General features: G+C 47.2%; 1 protein-coding gene across 1 annotated transcript in view; it reads left to right on the top strand.

The window, feature by feature from the left end:
* Positions 1–26,643, top strand: part of NINL (ninein like) — a gene marked incomplete at its 3' end in the record, with an annotated part of 85,323 nt that overhangs the window by 32,218 nt on the left and 26,462 nt on the right. The window contains exons 7-14 of the mRNA XM_084247729.1: positions 1,959–2,129; positions 4,185–4,321; positions 5,661–5,801; positions 13,872–14,046; positions 14,766–14,876; positions 15,532–15,612; positions 23,114–23,243; positions 25,448–25,557. Of these exons, the coding sequence (XP_084103855.1) occupies positions 1,959–2,129; positions 4,185–4,321; positions 5,661–5,801; positions 13,872–14,046; positions 14,766–14,876; positions 15,532–15,612; positions 23,114–23,243; positions 25,448–25,557 (1,056 nt within the window). The remainder of the gene's footprint in view (positions 1–1,958; positions 2,130–4,184; positions 4,322–5,660; positions 5,802–13,871; positions 14,047–14,765; positions 14,877–15,531; positions 15,613–23,113; positions 23,244–25,447; positions 25,558–26,643) is intronic.

Below are 26,643 nucleotides of genomic sequence, written 5' to 3'. Positions count from 1 at the left end.
ATTCGCAGCAACGTGGATGGAGCTGGAAGGGATTATCAGAAGGAAAAAGATAAAAATTGGGTGGTTTCATCCAATATGTAGAATATAAAGAAACTGGACACACAGTTAGGGAAAATATAGAACTTGCAAGCAGACCATAGATCTGAGCCACGCAGCAGGGGAGGGGGGAGGAGAGGGGAAAAAACGGGAGGGAAGAGCACAAGAAACTGTGATAATGGATCAAGGGGCAGTGGTGGTGGGAGAACTATGGGGACTACACCTGAGGGGAGAAATAAAATATTGTCCAAAAATGAACAGTGATGTAAGAAAATAAATTATTAAATTTTAAAAAAATAAAAATTAAAGTCTGAGGGCAATCAAAGAAAAAGCAAGGAGCATGGTAAAGGTACAGGCCACATAAGGTCAGCGACCCACTGGGTCACATTCACAGCGAGAGAGGGATGATGCCAGCTCTTGGGTAGAGCTGCCTGTTCCTGTACCCAGAGGCACAGCTAGAGCAGGGCCTGAACCATGGGGTGCGGGAAACAGGCCAGGTGGAACCTACCTCCCCTCATGCTTCGGGGCCCTCCTGGTGTGTGTGTGCACCCTCTGGTCAGAGACAGACATCCCAAGGAGTGAAAGCCAACTTAGTGTCCTTACAGAAATGCAAGGTGCAAGGTATCTCACCCTGCACTGTGGACTCTGCTGGCATGGCCTGGAGGTGTGCCTTAGAATGTCCTTCTGCCAGAGAAGCTGGGGCCCTGGCAGCACAGGGGGCCAGCATGGCAGCCCTGTGCTCAAACTCACAGTCCTCAGAGAGGAAGAGGGTGGGAAGGTCACAGTGTCCAGTAGCCTGACCGTGGGTGACCAAGGTCACATTCATGCACAGCCCACTTCCCTTCTGTGTATGGGGTGCAACACCTACTCTGTGAGACTGGACAGCGCCCCAAACAGCTTAGGGAGCACTGTGACTATTCACCCAGAGGGAGGGGTAAAGCTGAGAACAGATGAAGAAATGGTCACTGCCTTGGGAGCTGGCATCCACAGGACAGGCAGATGGCACACTGCAGTGAGCACTGCCAAGGAAGGGAGTGCTGAGGTCACGGGGTGGACTGGGCCAGGGGCGTGTCTGAGCAGTGTCCTGCGCTGGCGACTGGCCATGGAAGCATTGGGGAGAACTGTTCCTAACAGTGGGATGGGCTCCAAGCAAGGAGACTGTGGAGCCTGGAGGAATGGCTGGAGGACAGTAGGTGGGAGGCTTGGATTCTAAAGGAAGGGTTTCTGCTCCTTATTCCTGTGAACATGACCGCAAGTGCTTGTGAGCAGTCCCTCCTGAGGCAGAGAACTTGGCAAGGAAAATAATCTTGCTCTGTGGAGTTGTCTAGCACCTGAATCTCACAGGTCAGCTTTCTGGCTGAGAGGATTGTTTTATGCCTTCACCTTAAAACTCCCCAAGACTGTCACACCTGAGCTGTGTATTTCTGAGTCCTGAAGAGACGTGTGATTTTTGCTTCATTTTAATCCACCTTGGGTCTCTTCACAGACCAGCTTTCTTGGCCACTAGCACGCTCCTCAGATGCTGCCTTTTGAGGCCAGATCCTCATTGCTACTATTTGGGGAGAGATGATAAAATGTGACCCTCGTTGTCTCCCATTAAGTGAGTGTTCAGCCGGGTCAGGCCAGCAGTGCTGGGAGTCTCCTATAGGAAGCCTCAGATGAATGGAACAAGAGCAGGTGCCCAGGGTCCTTGGAGAGTTCAGTCTGGGCATCAGTGGGGTGTTCATATCCCCACCCCCATCACCTACAGAGCCCTGCGACCTTGGACAAATAGTGTTAGGACATGAGCTTGGGGGTTTTTCTTAGCAGGACTCAATGAGGCAGCCGAGGGCCAAGAACAACCTGGGCAGGTCAGAAATGTGTAAAGACCTGTAGAGACAGTCTTAGAGGCTCTGCTCACATGTCTCCCCATCCACACACAGGTCCTGGAGGAGGGGAGTTGCCCCACGGTGACCACGTCGTCCCTCGTGTCCCTGTGCTCGGGCCTGCGCCTCTTCTGCAGTCTTGATGATGGCTCTGGCTTTGCCTTTCCTGAGCAGCTTATTGCCCTGTGGGCCCAAGAGGGGATCCAGAATGGCACTGAAGTCTTGCAGGTTTGGGAACATCCAGCATGGGGGCTGGCAGGTATCTGGGGGGCCATCTGCCCAAAGAGGCTGGGCAGAGCCCCCCAGACTAATGTGTGCTCTGTATAGAGAGTGAAGGCCAGTTGGAATCACTCTATTAGTTTTTACTGTTATAGTATCAAAATTTTAACTTAGAAAGATAAATAAAAACACAGAGAAAACAATGTTTCTCCTCAACAAATTACTACTAGTTGTGCCTTAAAACACAACAGATCTATCTCAGTATCTGTGGGTCAGGAATTTGGGAGCTGCCCTAGGTGGGTGCTTCTAGCCCAGGGTCTGCATTGAAGAGCCAGCAGCACAGGAGCTCTCTGAAATCCTGACCTTTAGGGGCTGAGTGTCTGCTTGCAGGATGGCAGGTGGATCCTCTGGGTGATCAGGAGGCATCTGCTCCCCACACACAGGCCTCTCCCAGGGCAGCTTGAGGATCCTCACAGCATGGCAGCTGGTTTCCCAAAGCAGAGCTGAGCATGAACAAGGGCCCCCAAGGTGGGGCCCATTGTCCCCATGTTCTGGACTAGAAGTCACATACTGTTTCTCCTCACTGTCATCCTCGACCCTATTAGATGGGAGGGAGGGAGGTACACAGTGTGAATTTGGGGAGGAGAGAGTTCTGGGCCATCTTGGAAACTAACTGCCATGCCAGGAAGTTGTTGATGGCTCCTTTCTTCTTGATCTGGAAGCTACTATGATCTGTCTGTCACTCTGCACCCCATTTGGTGACACTGAGTGATTCTGTTGCTGGGTTACTTGCCTTAAGCAGAACAGCTTGAGCTTCCTGAATGTTCCTCGTGCTTCACCCTTAATGTCATTTCTCTTCGGTGGCACTTTGGGGAGTAGGGAGCAGTGGACCCTCAAGTTTGTACTTTATAAGTTAAAAAATGGAAGCACGTTCATTGCTACATGTGAGCTGGGAATGTCATAGCTCTTTCCCAGATGTGGTGCTTGCCTCTGGGCTTGCATGCAATGTTCTAGAAGGAAGGAGGAGTGAAGAACATGCAACACTTAGAAAGTGAAAAATAACTGTGGCCAACGTGTTAGGTCAACATTGGTGATTTGATCAGAGGGTGTGCGCCTGTTCTTCATTCCTTTAGTTATTATTATTATGGAGGTATAATACACATAACATAAATTGTGCTATTCCTGTTTTTTGAAGTCCTGAGGGGAAAGAGTTTTCCACTTTCTGGAATGTTTTGGCTGTGGCTTCTCTGTTTAGCAGATTATTTTCCACCAGCAAACCACCCATCCATGCATTTGTTTCATATGATTAGGATGCTTTTAGTCTGAAATGGCAAACACCAATTCAGAATGACTTAAGCAGGAGAAAGAGATTAGGGACTCAGCCAAGTGAGTATCTGGGGGCAGAAGATATCAGGCACTGGGGTCGTGATACTCCAGGGACGTGTTCGGCTCTTGCACCTCCTCTGCCTGCTTCTTGGTGGTATTGCCTCAGCTCAGGTCCCAGACAGTCCCCTGAGACCTACAGAGTCTGCACAGAGGATTGCAGGGGAAAGGCCTCTCTCTCCAACTTCCTAGCACTCCCTATGAAGTGGCAAGCCCTCTTCTGTGTCAGTCACTTTGTCCAGGGAAGAGCTTCTTTCCAGCCTGGGTCACACCCATCCCTGAGGCAGGGAGAGGGATAGGGAAACCCCAATATTGTCAGGTATGGACTGGGGGGAGGGATGGCGAGAGAAGAAAACTCATTACTCACAGGAATGGGAGAAACTGGATGTTGACAGGCTGGGGCAACTCCAGTATTTACAGGAAGGACCTCAGTGTTGACAGAGACTGAGGGTCCTCAGCATCAACAGGAATGGGCACCCCAGCACTGAGAGGGCAGGAGAGGGAGGCACCAGCTTACTTGGGCGAGGAAGGGGCATGCCCAAGAGGCTGACTTTGCAGACAGACATGGCAGGTTTTGCTTGTGGGACAGCATGGATCTGGGTCGGGATCATCCTTAGGGATGCAGGAAGTGTCTGGAGCATTACTCATCCTGCCCTGCCCTGTGGGGTTTACTATTTCCAGAGCCTCGACTTTAGTGTGGATGAGAAGGTGAACCTCTTGGAGCTGACCTGGGCTCTTGAGAACGAGCTCATGATGGTCACTGGTTCCACTCAGCAGGCAGCCTTGGCCTGCTACCGCCAGGAGCTGAGCTTCCGTCAGTAAGTGCCCAGATGTACTGGGTCTCTGTGGGGTGTGGCTGGAGGGGAGCCTCGGGGGATACCCTGCCTTATCCACCCCAAATCTCCAATCTTGGGGTGAGGGCTCTGTACCCCCTTTCCTGCCCACTGGCCATTGGCTCATAGGAGAACAGGGACAGGTGGACTGGGAGAGCAGGGTTAGGCCCCTGTACTGCAGGTTGGTTCACGTATGTGGTTTGAGCCTACAAGCCAGAGGACTGATCAATTGCTGCAGCTCAGGTTTTTCTGGCCACAGAGTTCTAGGGTCACCAACTTGCCCTCACACCTACTGAGCAGCTTAGAAGTTTATTCTCCCTCAGCCCCTTTTAGCAAGCTTCCAAAGAATGGGATTTGAATGGGAAACCCAACCTGCTGCCACTGGAGCTCATGGGCAGAGGTGGGAATACTCCAGTTCAGCCAAGCGCTCCTGGACTTGGGCCAGCCAGCAGGAGAGAAGAAGATGTATCACTGAGTACAGAGAAGCAGTTGGGCCAAAAGTACATTCCATTTTAATTGGTCTTGGCTTGGATTTAACTATTTCAGCCACCCATCTGCTCAGATTGGCATTAAAGTTGTTTTTGTTTTGTTTTTATTGATGTTATGAAACCACTGAAAAGATTGGCAAAACAGTCTCAGTCCTGAGGACTTTGCATCTGATGATTAGGTTGAGACTGCTGACCTTGGGCAGGTCTGCAAATGGGATCAGAGAAAGACTGCCAGGGGTGGGGGGGTGGGGGAGAGAGTGGGAAGAGAGGCTCATGCTCCTCCAGGGGGTGGGGGAGAAACAGCCCCCAGAATCATAATTTGAACAGAACCTAGGAAGGCCAAGTGGAGTCAGGGCAACACACACACACACACACACACACCCATTGATTGCCTTCTGTGCTGCATGAATCACATGCCCATTCAGGTGCCAGACTCTGCACAGGCAGGACAATGGGTAGTCAGCCTTCTCTCCTTCATAATACCCATTTCCAGATTGGATGCTGGGGATTCCTAGAGTCTGAGGCCCACCAGAGACAAGAGGGTACACAGATAGATTCCCACCTGTCTGAGGCCATCTGAAGATGTGGCACACTCTGGACTCAGGCACCTAGAAACTTCCCTTGGCAAGAGTCAGCCCCCTGCTCAGCGTATGCATCTGTGAAGTAGGCACAGTCACTTACTAGCCACCGCAGGAGGTGGTTGGTGGTGGCAGTGAGGGCTGAAGCCAGCGCTGGCTACTTAATGCCTTTACAAGAATGTCTTCATCTTTCCCATAGTCAAGGGCCCCCTGGGCCTGCAGGCATCCCCGTTTGACCCTGTCTCCTTCCCCTGTCAGGGGACAAGTGGAGCAGATGGCGAGGGAGCGAGACAAGGCACGGCAGGATCTGGAGAAAGCCGAGAAGAGGAACCTGGAGTTTGTGAAAGAGATGGATGACTGCCACACCGCCCTGGAGCAGCTCACAGAGCAGAAGATCAAGTAGGTGGTACATCCCCTGCTCAGCAGCCAGCGACTCCCAGCCCCTGTGGCTGTGCCCGCTGAGCCAGGGGCTTGACCCGGTGGGCCGAGCCCTCCTACTTCACCTGAACCAATCTAGAAGCTATACATGTGGGGAGTCCTTTGAGAGAAAAGGGGTACATTTTAAAAAGCAGTTTTGCTCTTTATGATTGGGAACATGGTGCCATAGGTGTGGCCCTGTGGGCTGTGTGCTGCAGAGAGAATTCTCTGCTGCCCTCACACTGCTTCCTTTATTACGTGGGGTCCACTCCAGCCAAGTCTTCTGTATATGCCTGTGTTTACTGAGTCAGGGACATTGGAGCAAGAGCCAGAAAATGGCGAGCAGGAAGGAGCTGAATATGGTGGAAGCCCTGAGCTCAACACCTGACCACAGGCATCGCCTCCCACGTGGGCTGCACAGACCCCTGCCTGGTTATCTGCTCTGCTGTTGGATGGAGACCAAAGGAAAAGACTCTTGGGCAAGAAAGACTCTTGACTCAAGAGCAACAAACCGCCTTCTGGTTTATTACCTAAAATGTATGGGTAATTCCAGTCGCAGGTTTCCCAGTCTGGGGCAAAGAGAGAGGAACTGCTTCACTGCACAGCGGGGGACAGCCTGTCCTGGGGGCTGATGGCTCACCTTTTCAAAGTTTTTGTCACCCAGAAGTGTCCCCTCAAGGACAGCGAAGGGTGTGTGTATGGTGGAGAAGCCAGTCTGCTCCACTCAGCTCTTATGCTCATGGTGGGGCACACAGGGGCTGCTGGCCCCCTCCCTTTCTCCTTTACTCATGGGGTACAGAGGTCTTATCAGCCCCCACCCCTTCATGGCTCCACCAGGGGATGGAAGGGTTCACCCAAGATGGACACTAAGGATCCAGAGTCCTTGCTATGTTGATACCTTGCTGTCATCCTGGGTGGTCCCTACAGCTCCTCTTCTTTAAAATGGGATAACCCATTGTCTACACAGAGGGACACAGTCAGTGTGTCAGTATTCAACTCAGGGCTGAGTTGCAAAGCCATTGTATGGCTGGTGTGGGTCAGCCATGTGTGCCTTGGTGAAACCAGGGGCCAGAGAGGCAACAACTCAGGTGATGTGAGTGGCCTCGCCCCCTTGTCTGCTTAGTCAGCAGACTCCTTGTTCCTGTGCCTCTGCACCTGTGTCTCCCACATTGCGTGTGATTGTAGCATTTGAAGGCAATATATTTCTGTCAGCAAGGTTTGTGGGTAGCACAGTGTGACATACATAAAGCCCCCAGTGCCCTGAATGTCTGGATGGACAGTCTCAAGGATTCATAGGCACTTCTGCCTCCCACCTTATGCTATATGTGCAGGCTCCCAGCATGACCCTGAGAGAGACTTGCCCCATGTGTGTGGGGATGGTCTGGTCATGACTAGGAAGCCATTCTCTTGTGGTCTTGTGGCTCACAGGGCAGGGAGGCCAGAGGAGTAGGAATTGGAAGAGCCCATGGATGTAGCTGGTTTGCCTGGGGCTCCTGCTTTGCCGTTGCCTGTGGAGTCAGGCTTCAGAAGCAGGACATACTGTCCCATTGTGGCCACTGCCTTCCCATGTGTCACATTCTATGCAGGAGCGGATCTGAGTAGAGCAGGTCCTCACATCCAAGTCCATACACCTCCAGTTCCCAAAGGCTGAATCCCCTTTTTGCTTCTGGGGGCAGCTGGGAAATACCCAAAGCAGCTGGTTAGGTCACCAGTTGGACTTTTCACTAATCTTTGTGGCTCATGGAGGAGGAGTATGGAGAGATGGTACCAGTGGGCAGCAAGAGGCGGGCATGAGAGTGTGTATAAGTATGAGCATGTGAGAGCAAATTGGCCATGCACTGCAGGTCTCTTGTAGATCATAGTAAAGCTGAAAATTCAAGAAAGCTAAAAATTGTGTCCTTTCATCAAACTTTAAAAAATATTCCCAGTCACTGGGCCTCCCTGGTGGCACAGAGGTTAAAGTCTCAGCTCTATCAAGCTATCGCCAGCCACTGCTACATGAGTTCAATCCCCGGCCAGGGAGGTGCCCCACATGGCACAGAAAACCTCTCCTGTCTTCAATGCTGTTCCCCTCAGCAGTGTGTTTCAATAGATCTGCCTGTTCTGTTCCCCACTCTGTCTCTGGTGAATCCTCTCACACCCTGCACCTCTGGCCTACATCCCAGTTCTTAAAAATCTTTAAAAAAAATTCCCAGTCAAACCTGAGATAATAAATGAAGTCTTACTATAAGGAGGTGTCTGTGAGGCCAAAAAGCCCATGTGTGGAGAGCCAGGACTTGAGTTCTGGCCAGTGGATGTGGCGAGTCCCCTCCCCTCTGTGTAGAACATGTGCATGCTTATCACAAAGTTGTGCTTAGTTAAAAATCAGCAGTTGAAAGTCTGTTCAGCTGATACTCTTGAACACCCAAGAGTTATCCATGAGCTTTCGCACTTCACTTCTCTCTGACAGGTTACCAGGAAGAGCTATAAACTTCTCACGGTGGACTCTCGGCCACAGAGGATTGATTAACTTTGCAAATCTGATATTCTCCTTACTTTCCTGACTTGCAGAACCAGTCATGAAGTCGGCGTGGGTTTCCAGAGTGAAACTATGATTAAAAATTAGGGCCTGTTTTTTTTTTGATATGTGCTGTTCTTACTGGTGTAAGTTGGTACCTCATTGTGGTTTTGATGTGCATTTCCCTGATTATAAGGGATATTGAACATTTTTTCATATGTCTATTAGCCATTTACATTTCCTCTTTGGAGAAATGTCTTTTAAGTTCTTCAGCCCATTTCTTGATTGGATTGTTACTTTGTACTTTTTGGATCATGTGAATTCTTTGAATATCTTTGTGATTAGTCCTTTAACAGTTTTATGGAATGCCAAGATTTTTTCCCAATCAGTAGGGTGTTGTTGGCAAAGATGTGGTGAAAAAAGAACTTTCCTACACTGCTGGTGGGAGTGCAAACTGGTCCAATACTATGGAAAGCTATCTGGAGGCTCCTCAGTCTACTAAAAATGGAGCTAACATATAATCCAGCAATTCTGCTACTAGGGATCTACCCAAAGGAAACAAAAACATTGATTCAAAAGAACACCCGTACCCCTGTGTTTATTGCAGCACTATTTACAGTAGGTAAAACCTGGAAACAACCCAAGTGCCCAAAGATAGATGACTGGATCAAAAAGATGTGGTACATAAACACAATGGAATTTTATTCAGCAATAGAAGAAGATAAATTCATGGCTTTCACAGCAACGTGGATGGAGCTAGAAGGAATTATGCTCAGTGAAATAAGTCAGAAGGAAAAAGAAAAATATCAGATGGTTTCACTTATAGGAGGAATATAGGAGAACCAAATAAGACATCAGGGGAACAAAACAATAACAATGAAAAACACAACACAACAAAAACAGCAGACAATTATAAACCAGAGACATCCTGCAGGGGAGGAGGCAGAAGAGGGATCAGAGGGAGGGAGGGAGGAGCAAAGGGAACTGAGGAGATGGTGCAAGGGAGCATTGGTGAAGGAAATTCTATGGGAACTACACCTGGGGGGTAGGGGGAAGCAAACATTGTTTGAAAATGAACAATGATGTAAAATATATATAAATAAAAAAACAAAGTGTAAAATAGAGTACCAGAAACAGAATATAAACTATCTCATCACTGATTATTTTATATTGATTACATTTTGAAATGATACTTTGGATATATTGGTTAAATAAAGTCCATTGTTAAAATTAAAAAAACAGGGCCTCCCCAGTGGCGCAGCAGTTGAGCGTTGGGTTGAGAAGCTGCCCACAGCCTCTGCAGCGCCAGTTCGATCCCCTGCCCCCGGGTGAGGGTCGCACATGGGGCGCAGACCTCTCCTGCCACCCGCTGCTCCCCTCAGTAGTGCACTTTGTCAGTCTGCCTGTTCTGTTCCCCGCTCTGGCTCTGGTGAGTTCTCTTACCCTCCCAGCTTCTGACTGTACCCAGTGCTTGTATAAATAAATAAATAAACAAACAAACAAATAAATAAATATTAAAGAACAAATTAGGGGCTGGAGCATGGATGGAGCTAGAAGGGATTTTGTTCAGTGAAGTAAGCCAGAAGGAAAAAGAAAAATATTGGATTATTTCACTTACAGGAGGAATACAGGGGAACCAAACAAGGGTTCAGAAAAAAAAAGATAAAACTAGCAGGCAAACCACAAATTGGAGCTGTTCAGCAGGGGAGGGGAAGGGAGAGCACAAGAGACTATGGTGACAGTTCACAGGTGAAGTGGTGGTGGGAATTTTATGGGGACTACACCTGAGGGAAGAAATCAAACATTGTACAAAAATGAACATTGATGTTATTTTTTAATTTATTTATATATATTTTACATCATTGCTCATTTACATACAATGTTTGCTTTCTTTACTCAGGTATAGTCCCCATAGAATTTCCACCACCAGTTCACCTGTGCACCATCACCATAGTCCCTTGTGCTCTTCCCTCTCTCGTTTTGATCCCTCTCCCCTACACCCCCCCCACCGCAGAATGTATAGTTGTCTGTTTATTTTTATTTTGTTTTGTTATGTTTTTTATTGTTATTTTTTCCCTAATGCCTTATTTGGTTCCCTTATATTCCTCCTATAAGTGAAACCATCCAATATTTTTCTTTTTCCATCTGACTTATTTCACTGAGCATAATCCCTTCTGGCTCCATCCATGTTGGCTGCAAATGACATTAGTTTATCTTTATTGATTGCTGAATAGTATTCCATTGTGTATATGTATCACATCTTGATCCAGTCATCTATTTTGGGTCATTTGGGTTGTTTCCAAGTCTTACCTATTATAAATAGTACTTCAATAAACAGAGGGGTACAGGTGTTCTTTTGAAATAGTGTTTTTGTGTCCTTTGGATAGATCCCTAAGAATGGAATTGCTGTGTCATATGTTAGCTCCATTTGCAGTAGTTGGAGGAACCTCCAGACAGCTCTCCATAGTGGTTGGACCAGTTTGCATTCGCACCAGCAGTGCAGGAGAGTTCCTTTTTCACCACATCCTCATCAACATTTGTTGTTGTTAGTTTGTTTGATATGTGCCATTCTTACTAGTGTTAGGTGATGTCTCATTGTGATTTTGATTTGCATTTCCCTGATTAAGAGGGAGAAAACATTGAATATTTTTTCATATGCCTGTTGGCTATTTGCATTTCCACTTTAGAGAAGTGTCTTTTTAGTTCTTCTGCCCATTTCTTGACTGGATTGTTTACTTTGTTTTTGTTGAGTCGTGTGAGTTCTTTGTATATCTTTGTGATCAGTCTCTTATCAGTTGTATGGAGTGCATAATTTTCTCCCAATCATTAGGGTGTCTCTTTGTTTTGGTTAATGTCTTTTTTGCTGTACAGAAGCTATTTAGTTGGATGTAATCCCAGCTCTTTATCTTTTTCATCACTTTTTTTGCTTTGGAGGATGAGTCTTTAAAGATGTTACTGAGATGTATGTCTTGTAGTGTTTTGCCTATATTTTTTTCTATATATTTTATGGTTTCATATCTTACATTCAGATCTCTTATCCATTTTGAGTTGATTTTTGTGCATAGTGTAAGGTAGTGGTCTAGTTTCATTCTTTTGTATGTGGTGGTCCAGTTTTCCCAGCAAATTGTCCATGTTCCATTGCAAATTCTTTGCTTCTCTGTCAAATATTAGGTGTCCATTTATGTGCAGCTTTATTTCTGGGCTTCCTATTCAGTTCCATTGGTCTGTGTGTCTTTTTTTGTTCCAGTACCACACTGGTTTTATTATTATGGCTTTGTAGTATAGTTTGAAGTCTTGGAGTGTGATACTTCCATCTCCTTTGTTTTAGTCAGGGGAACTTCGGCTATTCAAGATTTTTTGTGGCTCCATATGAATGTTTAAAAAAAAATAAGAACTGGAAGAATCCTGAAGGAAACCAACAGCACATTTGCTCTCTCACTGTCCCTCCCTATCTCCTCAAGTGTCTTTTAGCCAAGGGCCTCAGTCTCAAGGCTGACTCTGCAGTGTTAGGATCTGTCCTGAACAGATCCAGTGGTGCTGATGGTGCCTCTGAGACCTGCAGTTGCTGCCTAACCAAGACTCCAGGAGAGGTGAGAGGTCTGCAAGGGCCTCCAGCATTCCTGTCCTCCCAGTGCTAACTTCCCCTGCTTTTACCCTGCCCCTAGCTTAGTGTTGTTCATGGAAAAAAGCCCCTTTTCAACCAATTGCATTAAAAACTAAATTGATTTTAGACAATCAGATGGAGAAGCTAACTGCTTGGCTTCAATTGTGACATGCTCGACTTGATCCCCTCCCAACTATCAGGGGAGAATTTTGTGATCTGTCTTTCCTGGGGTCAAAGAATCACAAACTCAAAGGTGTGATGTTGGCCTGAGAATCTGGCTGAGGGACATGAGAGGGCTCTGTGGGGCATTTGGGTTTTGTCTCAGGAGCAAAAGGGCACCATCAGGTTTTTAGAAATAACTTTTATTGTTACATTAGATCTTTGTTATTGCAAAAGTAGTAAATGATGTGTGTTCATTGTAGAAAATTTAGAAAACACAAGTAAAAAGAAAAATAAAAGCAGTAATCTTTTTTTTTAATTATTTTAATTTTTAAAAGATTTATTTATTTATTTATTTATACAAGCACTGGGTACAGTCAGAAGTGCAGGAGGGTGAGAGAATTCACCAGAGCCAGAGCGGAGAGCAGAACAGGCAGAAGGACTGAAGTACGCTACTGAGAGGAGCAGTGGGCGGCAGAGAGGTCTGCGCATCATGTGGGACCCTCGCCCAGCGGCCGGGGATCCAACTGGCACTGCAGAGGCTGTGGGCACCTTCGCAGCCCAGCGCTCAACCGCTATGCCACCAGGGGAGGCCCAAAAGCAGTAATCTTAATCCTAAGGATTATCACTTCTGATATTTTTATATGTGTTTTTCTCCTTTTTCCCATGCACATCATTATTTACAAAATAGTATTTTATTATATATTCCTCTGATGGCCTCAGAACATCCAGTTACATGGCTCTGCCATTTTTGTTGTTGTTTTTTCTGCCATGTTTTATTCAACCATTTCCCTCTTGTTGTATATTTCAAACATTTTCAAAGGGTGGAGTGATAGGATCAAATATGTATCCCAATGTTTGTGGAGTGTTAAATTAGCCAAATTTATCTTTCTGTTTTTCCCTATGTAATAGTTGCCCTCCTTCCCCTTTGGGTGCTTTCTTTAAAGTTGAGACAAGATTGAGAATCCAGACTATCAGTGGAGGAGGCTCTGGAGTTCTCTTGTATATAATAAACACAGCTAAGCCTTCTGCCAAAGTAAAAATTTTACTATTCAGTCTAGATAGATGGGGTTTGAGAGGTCCTGTCAAGCAACTATTGCAATGATAAAATTAAGATTTGGCTTCTTTTTTCCAGTTGATGGAAATGGCTTTGCAAAAAATTAATGCAGAATTTGAGGGGAAAGTGCTTCTTTTTCTCTGAATGTTTTTAGTTTTAACATCCACAGGATTTAGTTGCCTGTTTCCTGTCTGAGAGAGGCATGCTTTTATGCACTTTTTTTTTAAGATTTATTTATACAAGAACCAGGGTACAGGCCAGATGCGCAGGAGAGTGAGAGGATTCACCAGAGACAGAGCGGGGAACAGAATAGGCAAACTGACGAAATACACTGCTGATGGGAGCAGTGGGCGAGGCAGGAGAGGTCTGCCGTGCCATGAGGGATTCTTGCCGGCCGGCTGGGATCGAACCTGCACTGCAGAGGCTGCGGACAGCTTCACAGTGCAACGTTCAACCTGCTGTGCCACTGGGGAGGCCCACTTTTGTGCACATTTTAGTAAAGGCATTTGGTGGTTCCTGTGGCATGGAAGTTGAGAGGCACAGGGGCTTCAGAGAGATAGCCCCCAAGATGTATATTACTGGCTCCAGGGACCCACCAGCTCCCATTGTCTGGATGGGGACACCACCAGCCCATGATTGGTGGCCCTATCTGTCGAGCTGAACAGTTGATACAAGAGGATGTGGCCAGGTGCCACAGGTGGGAGAGTCCATTCCAAGGATGCGTGTGCCTTACAGACACCTGGAACAGGGGTACAGAGAAAGACTGAGCCTCCTGCGGTCAGAGGTGGAAGTGGAACGTGAGCTGTTCTGGGAGCAGGCCCGCAGGCAGAGGGCCACACTGGAGACAGATCTGGAGCGCCTGAGGGTGGAAGAAGCTGGCCTTCGGGAGAAGCTGACCCTGGTCATGAAGGTAGGTGTGGGGCTGGTGGACGGGGAGGGAAGAGACAGAAGCAGAGATGCCTGAGGCTTCGTGCTCTTACTCTTGTGGACAACTGAACTCCCAAAGGCCCAAAGATGCTTCTGTTTCAGTGATAGGGAAATGACTAGGATTTCAAACTAAGGAATATTTGCCACAGCCATGGAGATGGCATATTTTCAGCAAAAGGAGAAAGAATCCTGGCCTTTCCTGGAGAGGCAGTGCCCCTCCCTTCTCTCTAGCCGTGGAGGGGTGGCCTGACGGGTAGGGATCCTCAGGGCTCTCTCTGATCTGGGTCTTGTAAGGTGTGATCAGGGAGGGACAGAGGCAACAACCAATTCTGCTGTACCCACTAAGGCAGAGCATGGGTGTGGACTAAAACCTAAAGTGTGCTCTGCTTGACCTGGCATACATAGCCCAGAGCAGAGGTTTTCTGGTCTTTAGTGAGTGTCCAACATGGTATCATGGGGGCAGGAGAAACAGAGGCAGCGGGATTGTCTCTGGGCTGTGGGTCAAGCAGCAGCACACTCCCTCTGCAAGGTGCCCAGGCAGTGAGCACCAGATGCTTTGCACTGTAAGGAGTTTTCTTTCATCCTGAAAATCTGAGTGTTTCTGAGAACCAGCCTCTTGCTTGGAGTGGGGACAAGCATGCTGACAAGAATGTCAGGTTCTTGTTCCCAGAACCTGACAAGCTATTGGTCTGCATGTTGCAGGAAAACAGTCGATTACAGAAGGAGATTATCGAAGTTGTGGAAAAACTCTCAGAATCAGAGAAGCTGGTCCTGAAATTGCAGAAAGATCTGGAGTTTGTGTTGAAGGATAAGGCAAGTTCTTTTGCTGATTTTCTGTCTTTAGAGAGGAGCCTATAGGTGTTCAGTGAAAAGTGTCAGTGTCTTGAGAACAAATATACAGGTGACTGGATTTAGGTTTTTTTCTACTGAAATTCTAGACTGGAAAAAAGATTAGTATGACTGTCCCTTTCCCCACCACTCACTCCTTCCTAATAGTGCAGGGATACTCCCTGGTCAGACCCCACACACGCACACACACATGCCAGCTGCTGGCCTGTTAGTGACACGGTCTCAGTCAATACCATCTGACAGACCCAGTGAAAGGTTTGGGGTTGGCGGGAAGGAGGTTGTAGAGCACAGAAGAGCAGTTAGAGCTCAGTGCCCATGATGAATTCACTGGCTCTGCCCAACTCCTCGGAGGGAGGTGGAGAACACTCTGTTGCACAGGGCAGGGCTGGGCAGGGGAATCCCAGAGGGCGGAGGCAGGGATGCACCACAGTCGCCAAGTGGTTCCTTGGCCACCTTCCATAAACTCAGAACGTCCTTCTGCCCCGAGACAGACAATTCAAACAAAGGGAAGGGCGGTAGAGAGGAAGGGCGAGCTAGTGAACCTGGAGGTGCTGAATCAGTGTGAGGAGGTGACAGCATGTGTGCTGAGGTCTGTCATGTTCCCGTGTGGGTCTTTCAGCTGGAGCCACAGAACATGGAGCTCCTGGCCCAAGAGGAGCGGTTCTCGAAGATTCTAAAGGAATACGAGCTCAAGTGCCGGGTATGTGTCCTGCCAACCAACCCTCCTGTCATACTGAACTGGCACATTTCCTTTGTCTTGGGTTGGACTGCCCTTTTAGTATTTGATGCACAGAAGCCTCAGGAAACCCTTCCCTGCAGCCCCAGCCACCCTGTAGCGAGGGTGGTAGTACCAGGAGGGTCCAATCTCAAGGCTTGGGCCCCCAGAGTTCGCCTGTGCTGGGGGGCTGCTCTGCCTCTCCCTGCCTAGTAAGAAGGGGGTGCTGGAGCACGTGAGATGGGGTCTTCAGCATCTGTCTGGGTCGGTCAATTGTTGAAATTCAGGCTGTGTCCCTCTCTTTTCTGCTTGGTGTCTCTGCTGGCCCATACTCTTGGCCTCCATGGGAAGGGTAGTCTGGCCTGGGACAACAGGAGCATCATTCTCTGAGCAGGCAGGCAGAGCTGATGGAGCCTAGTGTTCAGAGAGGAAACAGGGCTTGTCAGCTCAGTGTCCTTGCCCAGACCCACACAGGTGGTCCTGTCACAGTGGACCAGGTCGCTAAACAGCCTCAGTTCTGCAGGGCCCCTCTGGCTTTCCAGGCACTATGTAGGGCTTCATTGCGTTGTCTGATGTTGAGTGTTTAAAGTTCCTGGCCCCAGCCTACGATGTTACTCCTTTCAGTGGCTGACACTGAGGTGCAGAGTAGGGTGGGGGAGGCGGATGGTGTCAGTGGTGTCACCCCCTACACTCTGAAAATTCCTGAGGACTCCAACAGATAAAGCATTATTGGTGTTAAGAGTGTGTCAATTTACTTCTTAGTGATTTCCCTTCACACTAAAGAGCTGACTTTGTTCCTACTTCATGATGCTCTGGCACCCCAGAGGATACAGGTGAGCCCTCGCTGTTCTGGAGTGCGCTGTGACCTCTGCTCTTTCCTCCCACTCCGGATCCGAACCCTGTGTGTGGTCAGCTGCACCCTCCTCCTGAACCCACCCGGTGTGTGTTGGGTCAGGGTTGGGGACCGTCGTGTAGAATGTGCCCGGTAACTTTCTGCCTGGAATTACACTTCTGTGCTGCGTTTTCTTCCCTCTAAGCTTGTTGTGCAGTGACGGCACTTACAAATAACCACATTACTGTAGCACGTGGGATTTTCACACATGTATAAACCCCTGTTTCCTTTAGCATGATTCTGTTACTGAGCTCAACTCATGTCCCCTTTGGTTCTTCAATTTTATTTTTTGAAATATCAGCAGAAATGTTTAACATTTTAGTGCTGATTTATTTAGAAATTTTCACGCCCCCTTTATTGGATATTTTTTGACTGTTTCCAAAAAAAATTTGGAGCATGAAAAAAATTGTATTTGAAAATGTTTTCCAACATAAAGTTGCCAAAGTAAAAATAGTGCAGGGTACCACTGGTCCCCTTTTCCCTGGAATCACTGCTCTTTACACTTTGCCCTGTTGCTCTGTGGTTGCACACTCGCTCACTGTGTGTGTGTGTGAGTGTGTGTACATGTGTACAGTTAATTTCTGAATCGTCTGAGGGTAAGTCATTTGCATCGTGGCTCTCCACCCTTGAATGTATCAGTGGGCATTACCTAGGGTGATCCCCCTCACCTCACCACAGTGCACACCACGGTAGATTGTTAAATGTTTAGGAAATTTGTTAAGTCCTTGATCGCTTGAAATCAACTACAGCAGGAAAATGTGCAAAGGAGTAGTGTTTCAGTTTTGTTAGCTAGCCAATGAAACTGTCCTTTATTTTATTTTTTTAAAGAGTTATTTATTTATGCATACAAGAACTAGTGTACAGACCAGAGGTGCGGGGGATGAGAGGTTCACCAGAGACAGAGTGGGGAGCAGAACAGGCAGACTGACTGAAATACACTGCTGAGGGGAGTAGCGGGCAAGCCAGGAGAGGTCTGCTGCACCACATGGGTTGCTCCCTGGCCAGCCGGGGGATTGAACTCATGCTGCAGAGGCTGCAGACAGCTTCATAGGTTGCGTCTTAATCCCTTAAGCCACCAGAGAGGCCCTTATTTACTGTCCTTTAATCTGAAACATTCTGTCTTAATTCAGACTCTTGTGACAAAAATACCACACGCTGGGGCATTTATAAACAACAGAAATTTATTTTTCACAGTTCTGGAAGCTGAAAGTTCATGTTCAGGGTGTCTGATGAGGCCCTACTTTCTGGGTGCAGAGAGTAGGCCTTCTTACCCTGTGTCCCCACGTGGCAGAAAGGGCAAGGGAACCCTCTGGGAACTCTTATATAAGACCACTCATCACCTCCCAAAGGTCCCTCCTTCAAGTGCCGTCACATTGGACATTAGGATTCAGAATATGAATTTGAGAGTAATGCCACATTCAGCTTGTAGCACATTCCCACAGCCTTGCTCTGTCTTTAACATTGATGTTTTTGAAGAACACAGCCTTCCCCTCCCCTTTTTAATAGAAATGTTCTCTTTTTGTATTTCTCTGATGTTTCTTTTAAAGTAAGAGTATTCATTCTCAGCTAGAACACAAATAGCATGGGCGATGTGATTACCTGGTCAAGGAATTGGTTTTTTTCTCTTACTTGTAACTAATAAGCAGTTAGTGGGAAGTGCTTTAAGACCATGCAAACATCCTTCTCATCATCAAAATTTTCCCTGGACTTAGTATCTATCGCTGATTCTTGCTTGCTCTAATCTTTAACATGATGGTTGCAGAAATGATGATTTTCCAACTCCAGCACCCCTCCAAACCTGTTGGTTATCCCTTGGTATTCCGCTGTAAGCCAGAAAAGTCCTATATCTCTACATCCGTCTTTCTATCTGTCATTGGCATGGGCTAATTAGTTCCCAATTTTTCTTAATGGTTTGTAATTCATTACTGTGGCTAATTATTTTGTGCTCAAATTGTATGATATTTGGCCAGTGAGAGTGCCTACTACCTGTTTTCTGTCCTATTGACATATCACCACCATGTTTACTTGTTTTGTATGACCAGTAATTCCATACATTCTAGATCATCAGGGTCCAGAGGAAAAAGAGACCTCCTCTCTGAGCTCCTCCCAGTCGTTCCACAGACACTGCTTGGCATGTCCTTGTACCCAGACTATGTGTAGCAAGGAAACTGTGCTGTTCTTTCTTTCAACTGTCAGTGTCAGTTTACTTGGCCAGACTGCCTTTGGAAAGAGCAAGAAATGTTCATTGGGTCCTCCTTGGAGATCCTCTGTGGTTTCATGCTTTTGCTGTTGCCTTGGGTGGATACTGTAGTGGAGTAGCGTGTCCCTAGTGTGAACCCCAAATGCAGATTTTCCCCTTTCAGCATTTCCACAGTTAAAGACTGAATGTCAGGGCCCCCTCCCCATGAAGCCTAATATCAAGTGTTGGTATTAGGAGGTGGCACCTTTGGTGTGATTAGGTCTTGAGGGTGGAGCCTCCAGATTGGGGTTAACTAGTGACTCTGGGCTCAGACCCATTAATAATAGTTTGCAGTGACATTCAAATGCTCCAAGGAGGTCAGGATTGTCATAAATATGGGAACCAGTATGGAAAGTGGTGAAGAAAACTGAAATCATCCAAATGCTAGGCACACTACTTGCTCCCTCTGTGAAAAAATCATAAGGACCAGGGCTGTGGAGATCTGGCACTGTGGTTCCTGCTGGAGAATGGTAGCTGGTGGGGCCTAAACCTAAAAGCTTCTGCCATCAAAGTCAAGTCCACCATCAAAGACTGAAGGGATTGAAAGACCAGTTAAGCTCCACTATGTGAAACATTGCTAGCCTATAATTAATGGATTAATTTATATAACAAAATTACTATGATTTGTTAATTTTGTTAATTAGGTGTTCTGGTATGTATTGCATTATTTTGCTTTGGAAAAAAGACTTAACAATTCCTGCTATGAGTGAGACCATCTGGTATTTGTCTTTTCTTTCTGGGTTGTTTTGCTGAGCATGATCCCTTCCAGCTCCATCCATGTTGCTGCAAATTGCATAAGTTTACCTTTTTTGATTGCTGAGTACTATTCCATTGTGTATGTATACCACATCTTCTTGATCCAGTCATCTATTCATCTATTTTTGGGCATTTGTGTGGGAAGAAGAGAATAGGAGCAAAACAGAGGGGGTGGGAATTATATGGGGACTATAACCAAGATGAAAATGCATGCATTGTGCAAAAATGAAAAATGATATAAAAAATATATAAAATAAAATAAGAAAATATCAGTTAAAAAATAAATAACTATGCTACATTAAAATATTATAGAAACCAGCTCAGTATTTTCAAAATTTAAGTTTAATATTTTGGGCTTAATAAAAAAGAGCCATGTTTCCTCTGGGGAAAAAAAAAGACTTAAAAATTAAAATCCTAAGTTTTACTGGGTAAGTGAAAAAAAAGGATGGGGTTAGTGCCTTTATAAAAGGGACCTCAGAGAGTTCCCCCTTCTCTTCCTCCATGTGAGGACATAGGAAAAGACAGCTAGCTCTGGACTGGGACACTCTTAGAAGGCACTAAATCTGCCTGCACCTTGAGAACTGTGAGAACTAAAATTTCAATTTTTTTAGACCCGATTCACTGGCATTTTGTTATAGCAGCCAGAATGGACTGAGACACACACCAGCCCCTAACTGACATCCTCACCACTGCTGCCCATCTCTGTACAATTTTTTAGCTCTCTGTGTGTGCTTGTTCAGGCTCTACCTGCCATCCGCACCAGCCTGCAGACTCCCTCCCCCACACCTACACCCCTGCCTTTCCCCAGACACTTTCCAGTGCTGCTGCTGAATCCACCCTCCCCTGCTTTCCCTCATGAGCTTGCTTCTAGACCAGCCTAACTGGTCTAGAGTCCTCAGACTTTGCTGCCAATATGGTCGATGGACTAGTCGCCTTTTCCCTGGCTAGTGCCAGTGGTGCCATGTAGCCACCCTAATTATTCACTGGCACCCCAAATAGATGTGGTGGGGTCCATGTGAAAGCAGACAGACCCTGGCTCCCAGCTCTGCTAAGTACTTGTTTACACATGTCGCCCTAATTGGTTAGAATGAGCTGAGCTCCTTGGTGGTCCTGAGAAGTCTGTGTCCAGCATGTCACCAAGGAAACCAAATATCCTGAATTTTCAGGAAATATATCTGACCCCAAAATACCTAACTGGGGTTTCAGAAGAAGTGCAAAGGGCTGTCCAGTAAAAAGAATACAAGTCACACATGTGACATACAAGTTATTTTCAGGAAGGAAGGGAAGGCATTAAATATCTAAGAAGAAATAGGTCACATTCATTTTAATAACATTTTATTGAATCCATTATATCCACAATGTTACTTCAAAACACAATATAAGATTTTAATGAGATATTTTACATGCTTTTTAGAGTAAGTCTCTGAAAACTGGTATCTCGATTCAGACTGACCACACCTGGTGTGACAGAGACTGGGCGAGTGTTGGTGTCCTGGACGTGGCAGGCCTAAGGAAATGGTGGCAGCAGGCCAGGTGAGGCCAAGTGCACTCGCTGGCCCTCAACTTGCAACATTGCTATCTCTGCCCTGTGCTTCTCAGGGCTGGCTGCTCCCCTGTGAGGGCAATCCCATACTTGCCCAGGGGCTTCTGAGCAGGTCCAATGACCCTCATAATCTGCCTGTCCTGCCTCACAGCCTACAACCTCTATGAGAGGCTCCTTCCTCCAGAGAAGATGCTTCAGGAAGATTATGAGAGCTGCCTGGAGACAAAACTCAAATAGGGGTGCAATAGACCTCTCCTGTCTTGCCAGCTGCTCCCCTTAGCAGTGTATTACAGTCAGTCCTCCTGTTCTTTTCCCCACTCTCTCTGGTGAATCCTCTCACACACACCTCCACACTTCTTGCCTGTACCCCACCCAATTCTTGTATGTATAGATAAATAAATCTTTAAAAAAAAAAAACTCAAATCGGATTCAGAAATCAGTTAGATGGGACCTCGTGGATGTGCAATGGCCTGGGGTCCCAGGGCCTTCCTGTGGCTGTGGCTAGTTTGAGCTTCCCCTACAAGGAGTATTGCAGAGGAGAACCCCAGTATAGGTTGTTGTTCTCTAGGCCGGAGTCACAAGCTTCACAGGTTCAGGAGGGGATTGCTAACTGCAGAAATGAGTGATCTCAGCGGTGTGCACCGACGTGTGTGCTGGTTGTGAAACCATCTGGGGAAGTTTGCTGTAAACCATGTCCTTTCTGCTCTTTCAAGATCAGGTGATGGGGTGTGCTGTTCAAATGTACTTCATTAAAGTGTGAACAAACTTATACATGTCCCAAAACCACAGACCCTCTTAAGCTCTCCCTGCCACCACCGCAGCCCCCCGCCCCAGCCCCTCACAGGCATGCTCCCCTGGCCCCCATCCTTTCTTCTTTACATGCTCCTCCGTGCTTTATGGCTTTTGATATTAGGCATCCAGCATCCTCTAGTTTTATTTTTTTTAATAAAACTAGCATGACTAGTTTTATTTTTTTTAATATATTTATTTTACATCATTTTTCATTTTTTGCACAATGTATGCATTTTTATCTTGGTTATATTCCCCATACAATTCCCACCCCCTTGTTGTGACCCTAATCCCTCCTTCCCACCCTCCTCCCATAGTGTGTCTCTGGTTTATAGTTGCTTATTGATTTTGATTTTGACTTTATTATAATTCATCTTTTTCCTGGTCCCTTATTTAGGTTTTCTAAATTCCTGCTATGAGTGAGACCATCTGGTGTTTGTCTTTTTCTTTCTGACTTATTTCACTGAGCATGATCCCTTCTAGCTCCATCCATGTTGCTGCAAGCTGCATGTGTTTATCTTTTTTGATTGCTGAGTAATATTCCATTGTGTATATGTACCACATCTTCTTGACCAGTCATCTATTTTTGGGCATTTGGGTTGTTTCCAAAGCTTAGCTATTGTAAACAGTGCTGCTATAAACATAGGGGTGCAGGTGTTCTTTGGAATGGATGTTTCTGTGTCCTTTGGGTAAATACCTAGGAGTGGAATTGCTGGATCATATGGAAGCTCTATGTTTAGTAGGTCCAGAAATCTCCACACAGCTCTCCATAGTGGTTGGACCAGTTTGCACTCCCACCAACAGTGCAGGAGAGTTCCTTTTTCTCCACATCCTCGCCAACATTTGTCGTTGCTAGTTTTTTTAATATGTGCCATTCTCACATATTAAAGATGGATTTCATTGTAGTTTTGATTTTCATTTCCCTGATTACAAGTGACCAGCATCACCCATTTTAAACAAGTATTCAGGTGTAGTTGATGTTTCTCTCTTTCTTCATTTCTCCTGCATTTCCACTCCACTCTTTATTTAGCCCCTCCCGTATATCAGTGACAGAAAGTGATGCTGGACATAGGAAAGAAGACAACCTGCTTTTGTTCTGCTCACCTGTGGTCAGGAACTTTGAATGCAGTTTGAGTAGGCACCGGAACCCTGTCTGCCCTGCAGCAGGCTTAGCCACAGGGGCACTCAGGGGCCCTGTCCCTGTGGCACACTGCTCCATAGGCCAGTGGCTGTGTAGCTGGAGAGGGTGTCTGCTCTGCCCCCACAGGACCTGCAGGACCACAATGACGAGCTACAGGCTGCCCTGGAAGGCCTGCGGGCACGGTTGCCCCCAAGTCCCCGAAGTCACTCCCGCACACAGCCGGAGGGACAGCTGCTTCCTGGGCTCAGTCCAGCAGGTAGGAACCCGGTCCTGGGAAGGTGGTGGGCCTGCCACACAGCTCATCAGGTTCCCAGGATGCCACCTGCAGAAGGACCCCAGGAACCGTAGCCAAGGGTTTACACAACTCCCAGAGAGCCCCAGGGAGGTATAGGGGCTAGAGGGCTTAATCATTTGGGTAAAAATGATGAAGGTTAGGATGACCTTGCCATAACCTCCGGGAAGGTGTGGGAGATGCCCCAGGATGCACCATCACCACTGGCTGGACACAGATGACAGTCATCTGGAGAGGAGGGAGCTCACCTGACAGCTCAGCAAGGAGAGGATGTACTAACCTGTAAAATGCATCCTGGACTTGCCATTGTCATGGAGGTCTCATCCCTCAACATTTGCTGCCCTGGATGATGTGCACTGGGGTCTGAGTGGGGCAGGGGGATGGCCCTGTGGGAGGAACCCCATAGGACAGGTCCTCATGTTTCCTAACTCAACCTATGAGTTTTGGGGTGAGCGCCATGCACCAAGAAACCCCCAGATCAGAATGGGGAGCTCTGATTCCACAGGACAGGGTGAGGTTAGCTGGTTGCTACCCTTCCTGGCAATTGTACAGGTGGGCATCTGTGGGTTCACATGATGCATATGGCGCTGCACACAGCGCTCCTGGTGGGGAATCCCTGGGAACATCTGTTGGTCACATATCACAAAGTCACAGCATGTTGGGGAACATCCTCTTCCATCTCCAACCTGGAGAGCACTTGGAGTTCCATATCCTAAAGCTACTTCCTAAGACCAAGTTTCTGTTCATGGGGCTATCATGCATGGGGCACACAGCTTCCTCAGCCCTGAAGGGACCTCACTTGTGACTGCATTAGTGCAACATGAGGGCTCCTGAGATCCCCCACCTGACCACCCTCACCCAGGAGCTGTTGGGGTGTGGCCAGCCGTTGGATGTTTTTAAATCTCTAGGTGAGAGTGATATGAGACCAGTTCTTTCTGCAGCATGGTCTCTGGGAAGGAGGTGATTGCTACCACCTTGTGTCCCGGGAGGAAACTGAGCTGCACAGACATTGTGACCCTTGTCAAGAACCCCAGCCCTGTAATCCAGGGGGCAGTAGGGCTGGGGTCCTATACCAAGATCGTCCTTGTCCAGAAGGCCTGGGACTGTGACTTGAGACGGCAACCCCACGCTTCATGCTGGCACTGATAAAAACCAAAGCTAACTCCCAGCCAATTTTCTCTTCCTCTTTGCCCCCTCCCCCTGACCACAGAAGTTCAATTAGACCTTTCCAAGGAGGAGAGGGTCTGTGCTTCTGGAGGGCATTTATGCCAGCAGAGTCAAGGCAGATTGTGTGGTACCTATGTATGAGCGGGACTGTGTGTCCCCTGGAGCCAGTCCTGGTAGGTGCCTGTTCTTCTGGGCCCACACGGCCAGATCCAGGTGCCAGCTGCTGGTTGCCAGGGCAACTGGATGTTTTTTCTCTTAGGGTGCTTATCCTGAGTTCTCTTGGGCCCTATGTTCCTGTTCCTTTCACCTTTTTTCATAGAAAATAATTTGGGAAGTGGGAGGAGATGTGAGTGAGAGGCTATGTCTTCTCTGCACTCCTGGCCCCTAGAGCAGCACAGATGAGACCCTAGCATTGGCCACAAGCCACATCCTAAGTCAACCCTCTGGCAGGCCCCCACCACAAGCAATGTTGGGAATCCGTGGTGTCTCTGGGAGTGTTGGTGGTACTTGTGACTCGACATGGCCTCATCAAAATAAACTAACTGAACATCTGACATTGTGGTGAGAAGAATCTTCTGGAACAAGTGTCACTCACAGCCCCTTTCCGATGACCCTTTCAACCTGATGTTGAAACCTCTGTCGGATTTCAACATCACATTTATGATGTAATAAGTTAAGTAGGGCTTCCAAGGAAAGGGGAAGCATCACAGAGCACATGTTGCCCCAGAGCCAGACTCCATCCAAAATCTCCCCAGCTCTTCTGTGTACCTGCTATTGTTAGGGAACAGGATTTGGATGCAATAAATGTACCAGGTTATCTGTTTTCTGGCAAAGACTCGAAATACTGATTTCCAAAGAGGTCCAACTTTGAGAACAGGATAAATAGCCCCATTTTTGAAACTCTGAGGGTATCTCCTTAGATGTCAGACAGTTGGGGGAGGATGGAGCGGGCCCCATGGCATCCTTGGCAGGACATAAACAGAAATGACCTTTGTTTGCAGGCACCATCTTGTTCTCTGGTGATTCTGCTCCAGTGAGTATAGAAATGGAAATAATGATGGAGCAGGTGAAGGAGCATTACCACGACCTCAAGATCCAGCTGGAGACCAAGGTCAGAGGAAGTGGGGGAGGCTGCAGAGAGACCGGGGAGACTTTCCGCACCCAGAAACATTTGCTCAGCTGTGCTGACCTGTCTGTACCCACACATCTGCCCTAGTCAGGGGTAGCAGGGGCAGTTTGTAAGGAAGTATAAATTTGACATCCTGCCTCACCTCCTCTTTGGCCATAGGAATATGTAGTCATGGGGAAAGAATGGGATTGTGTTGGGAGAGACCCCGCTCAGTGAGCAGAAGGGCCTTGACCTGAGTCCCTAAGGCATGTGAAAACACATGCATCTCGGAGGAAAACTTCTGAGTGACAGGACCTGGTGTTGAGAGCCTATGGCGGTAAGTCAAACGCTGGACCATCCTGAAGGCCTCCAGACACCTTCCCCAGAAGAGGAAGGAAGGATTACCTTTCAAGTCCCTGTTCGGGCGCCACTTGTGGACTTCTAGTGAGTCCTGGACCTGGGACGCAATGGTGAGGGAAATCAGACATGGAGGACTGTCATGTCCAGCATGCAGTAAATCTTTATTGTCTTAGCGCTCATTATATACTATTTTAATTGCAGCAGGTGTAACATCAAAGCATACCATATACTGATAACACATATGAATGATTATTCTACTTTCTTACTATTATCTGTTTACTTCAGACAGTAGGGTACCAGATGGTTAGTTCTCACACACATAATCTTATCTCCCCCTAGCTAGAGCCTGGGAAGTCTGCTCATTATTTTTGTTATTCTCAGATTGTGGAGATGTAGAGGCCTGACTCCACACAGGTCACTTTCCCAGCTCTCAACACCAGGTCCTGTCACTCAGATGTTTTCCTCCGAGATGCATGTGTTTTCACATGCCTCAGGGACTCAGGTCAAGGCACATCTGCTCACTGCGCAGGGTCTCCCCCAACAGGATTGTATGCATCCAGAGTGTCACAAGAATCATGCTAAGATAAGACACTTTGGTGACAATTCATGGGTGATTTAGTGGTGGGAATTTCATGGGGATTACATCGGAGGGGAGAAATCAAATATTATTCAAAAATGAATGCTGTGAGAAATAAATAAATAAATTTAAATTGTAAAAAAAAAGAATCA

The sequence above is a fragment of the Talpa europaea genome (assembly GCF_964194135.1).
Source record: "Talpa europaea genome assembly, chromosome: 11".
Taxonomy (NCBI): Eukaryota; Metazoa; Chordata; class Mammalia; order Eulipotyphla; family Talpidae; genus Talpa; species Talpa europaea.
This window is presented reverse-complemented; position numbering and strand designations above follow the sequence as displayed.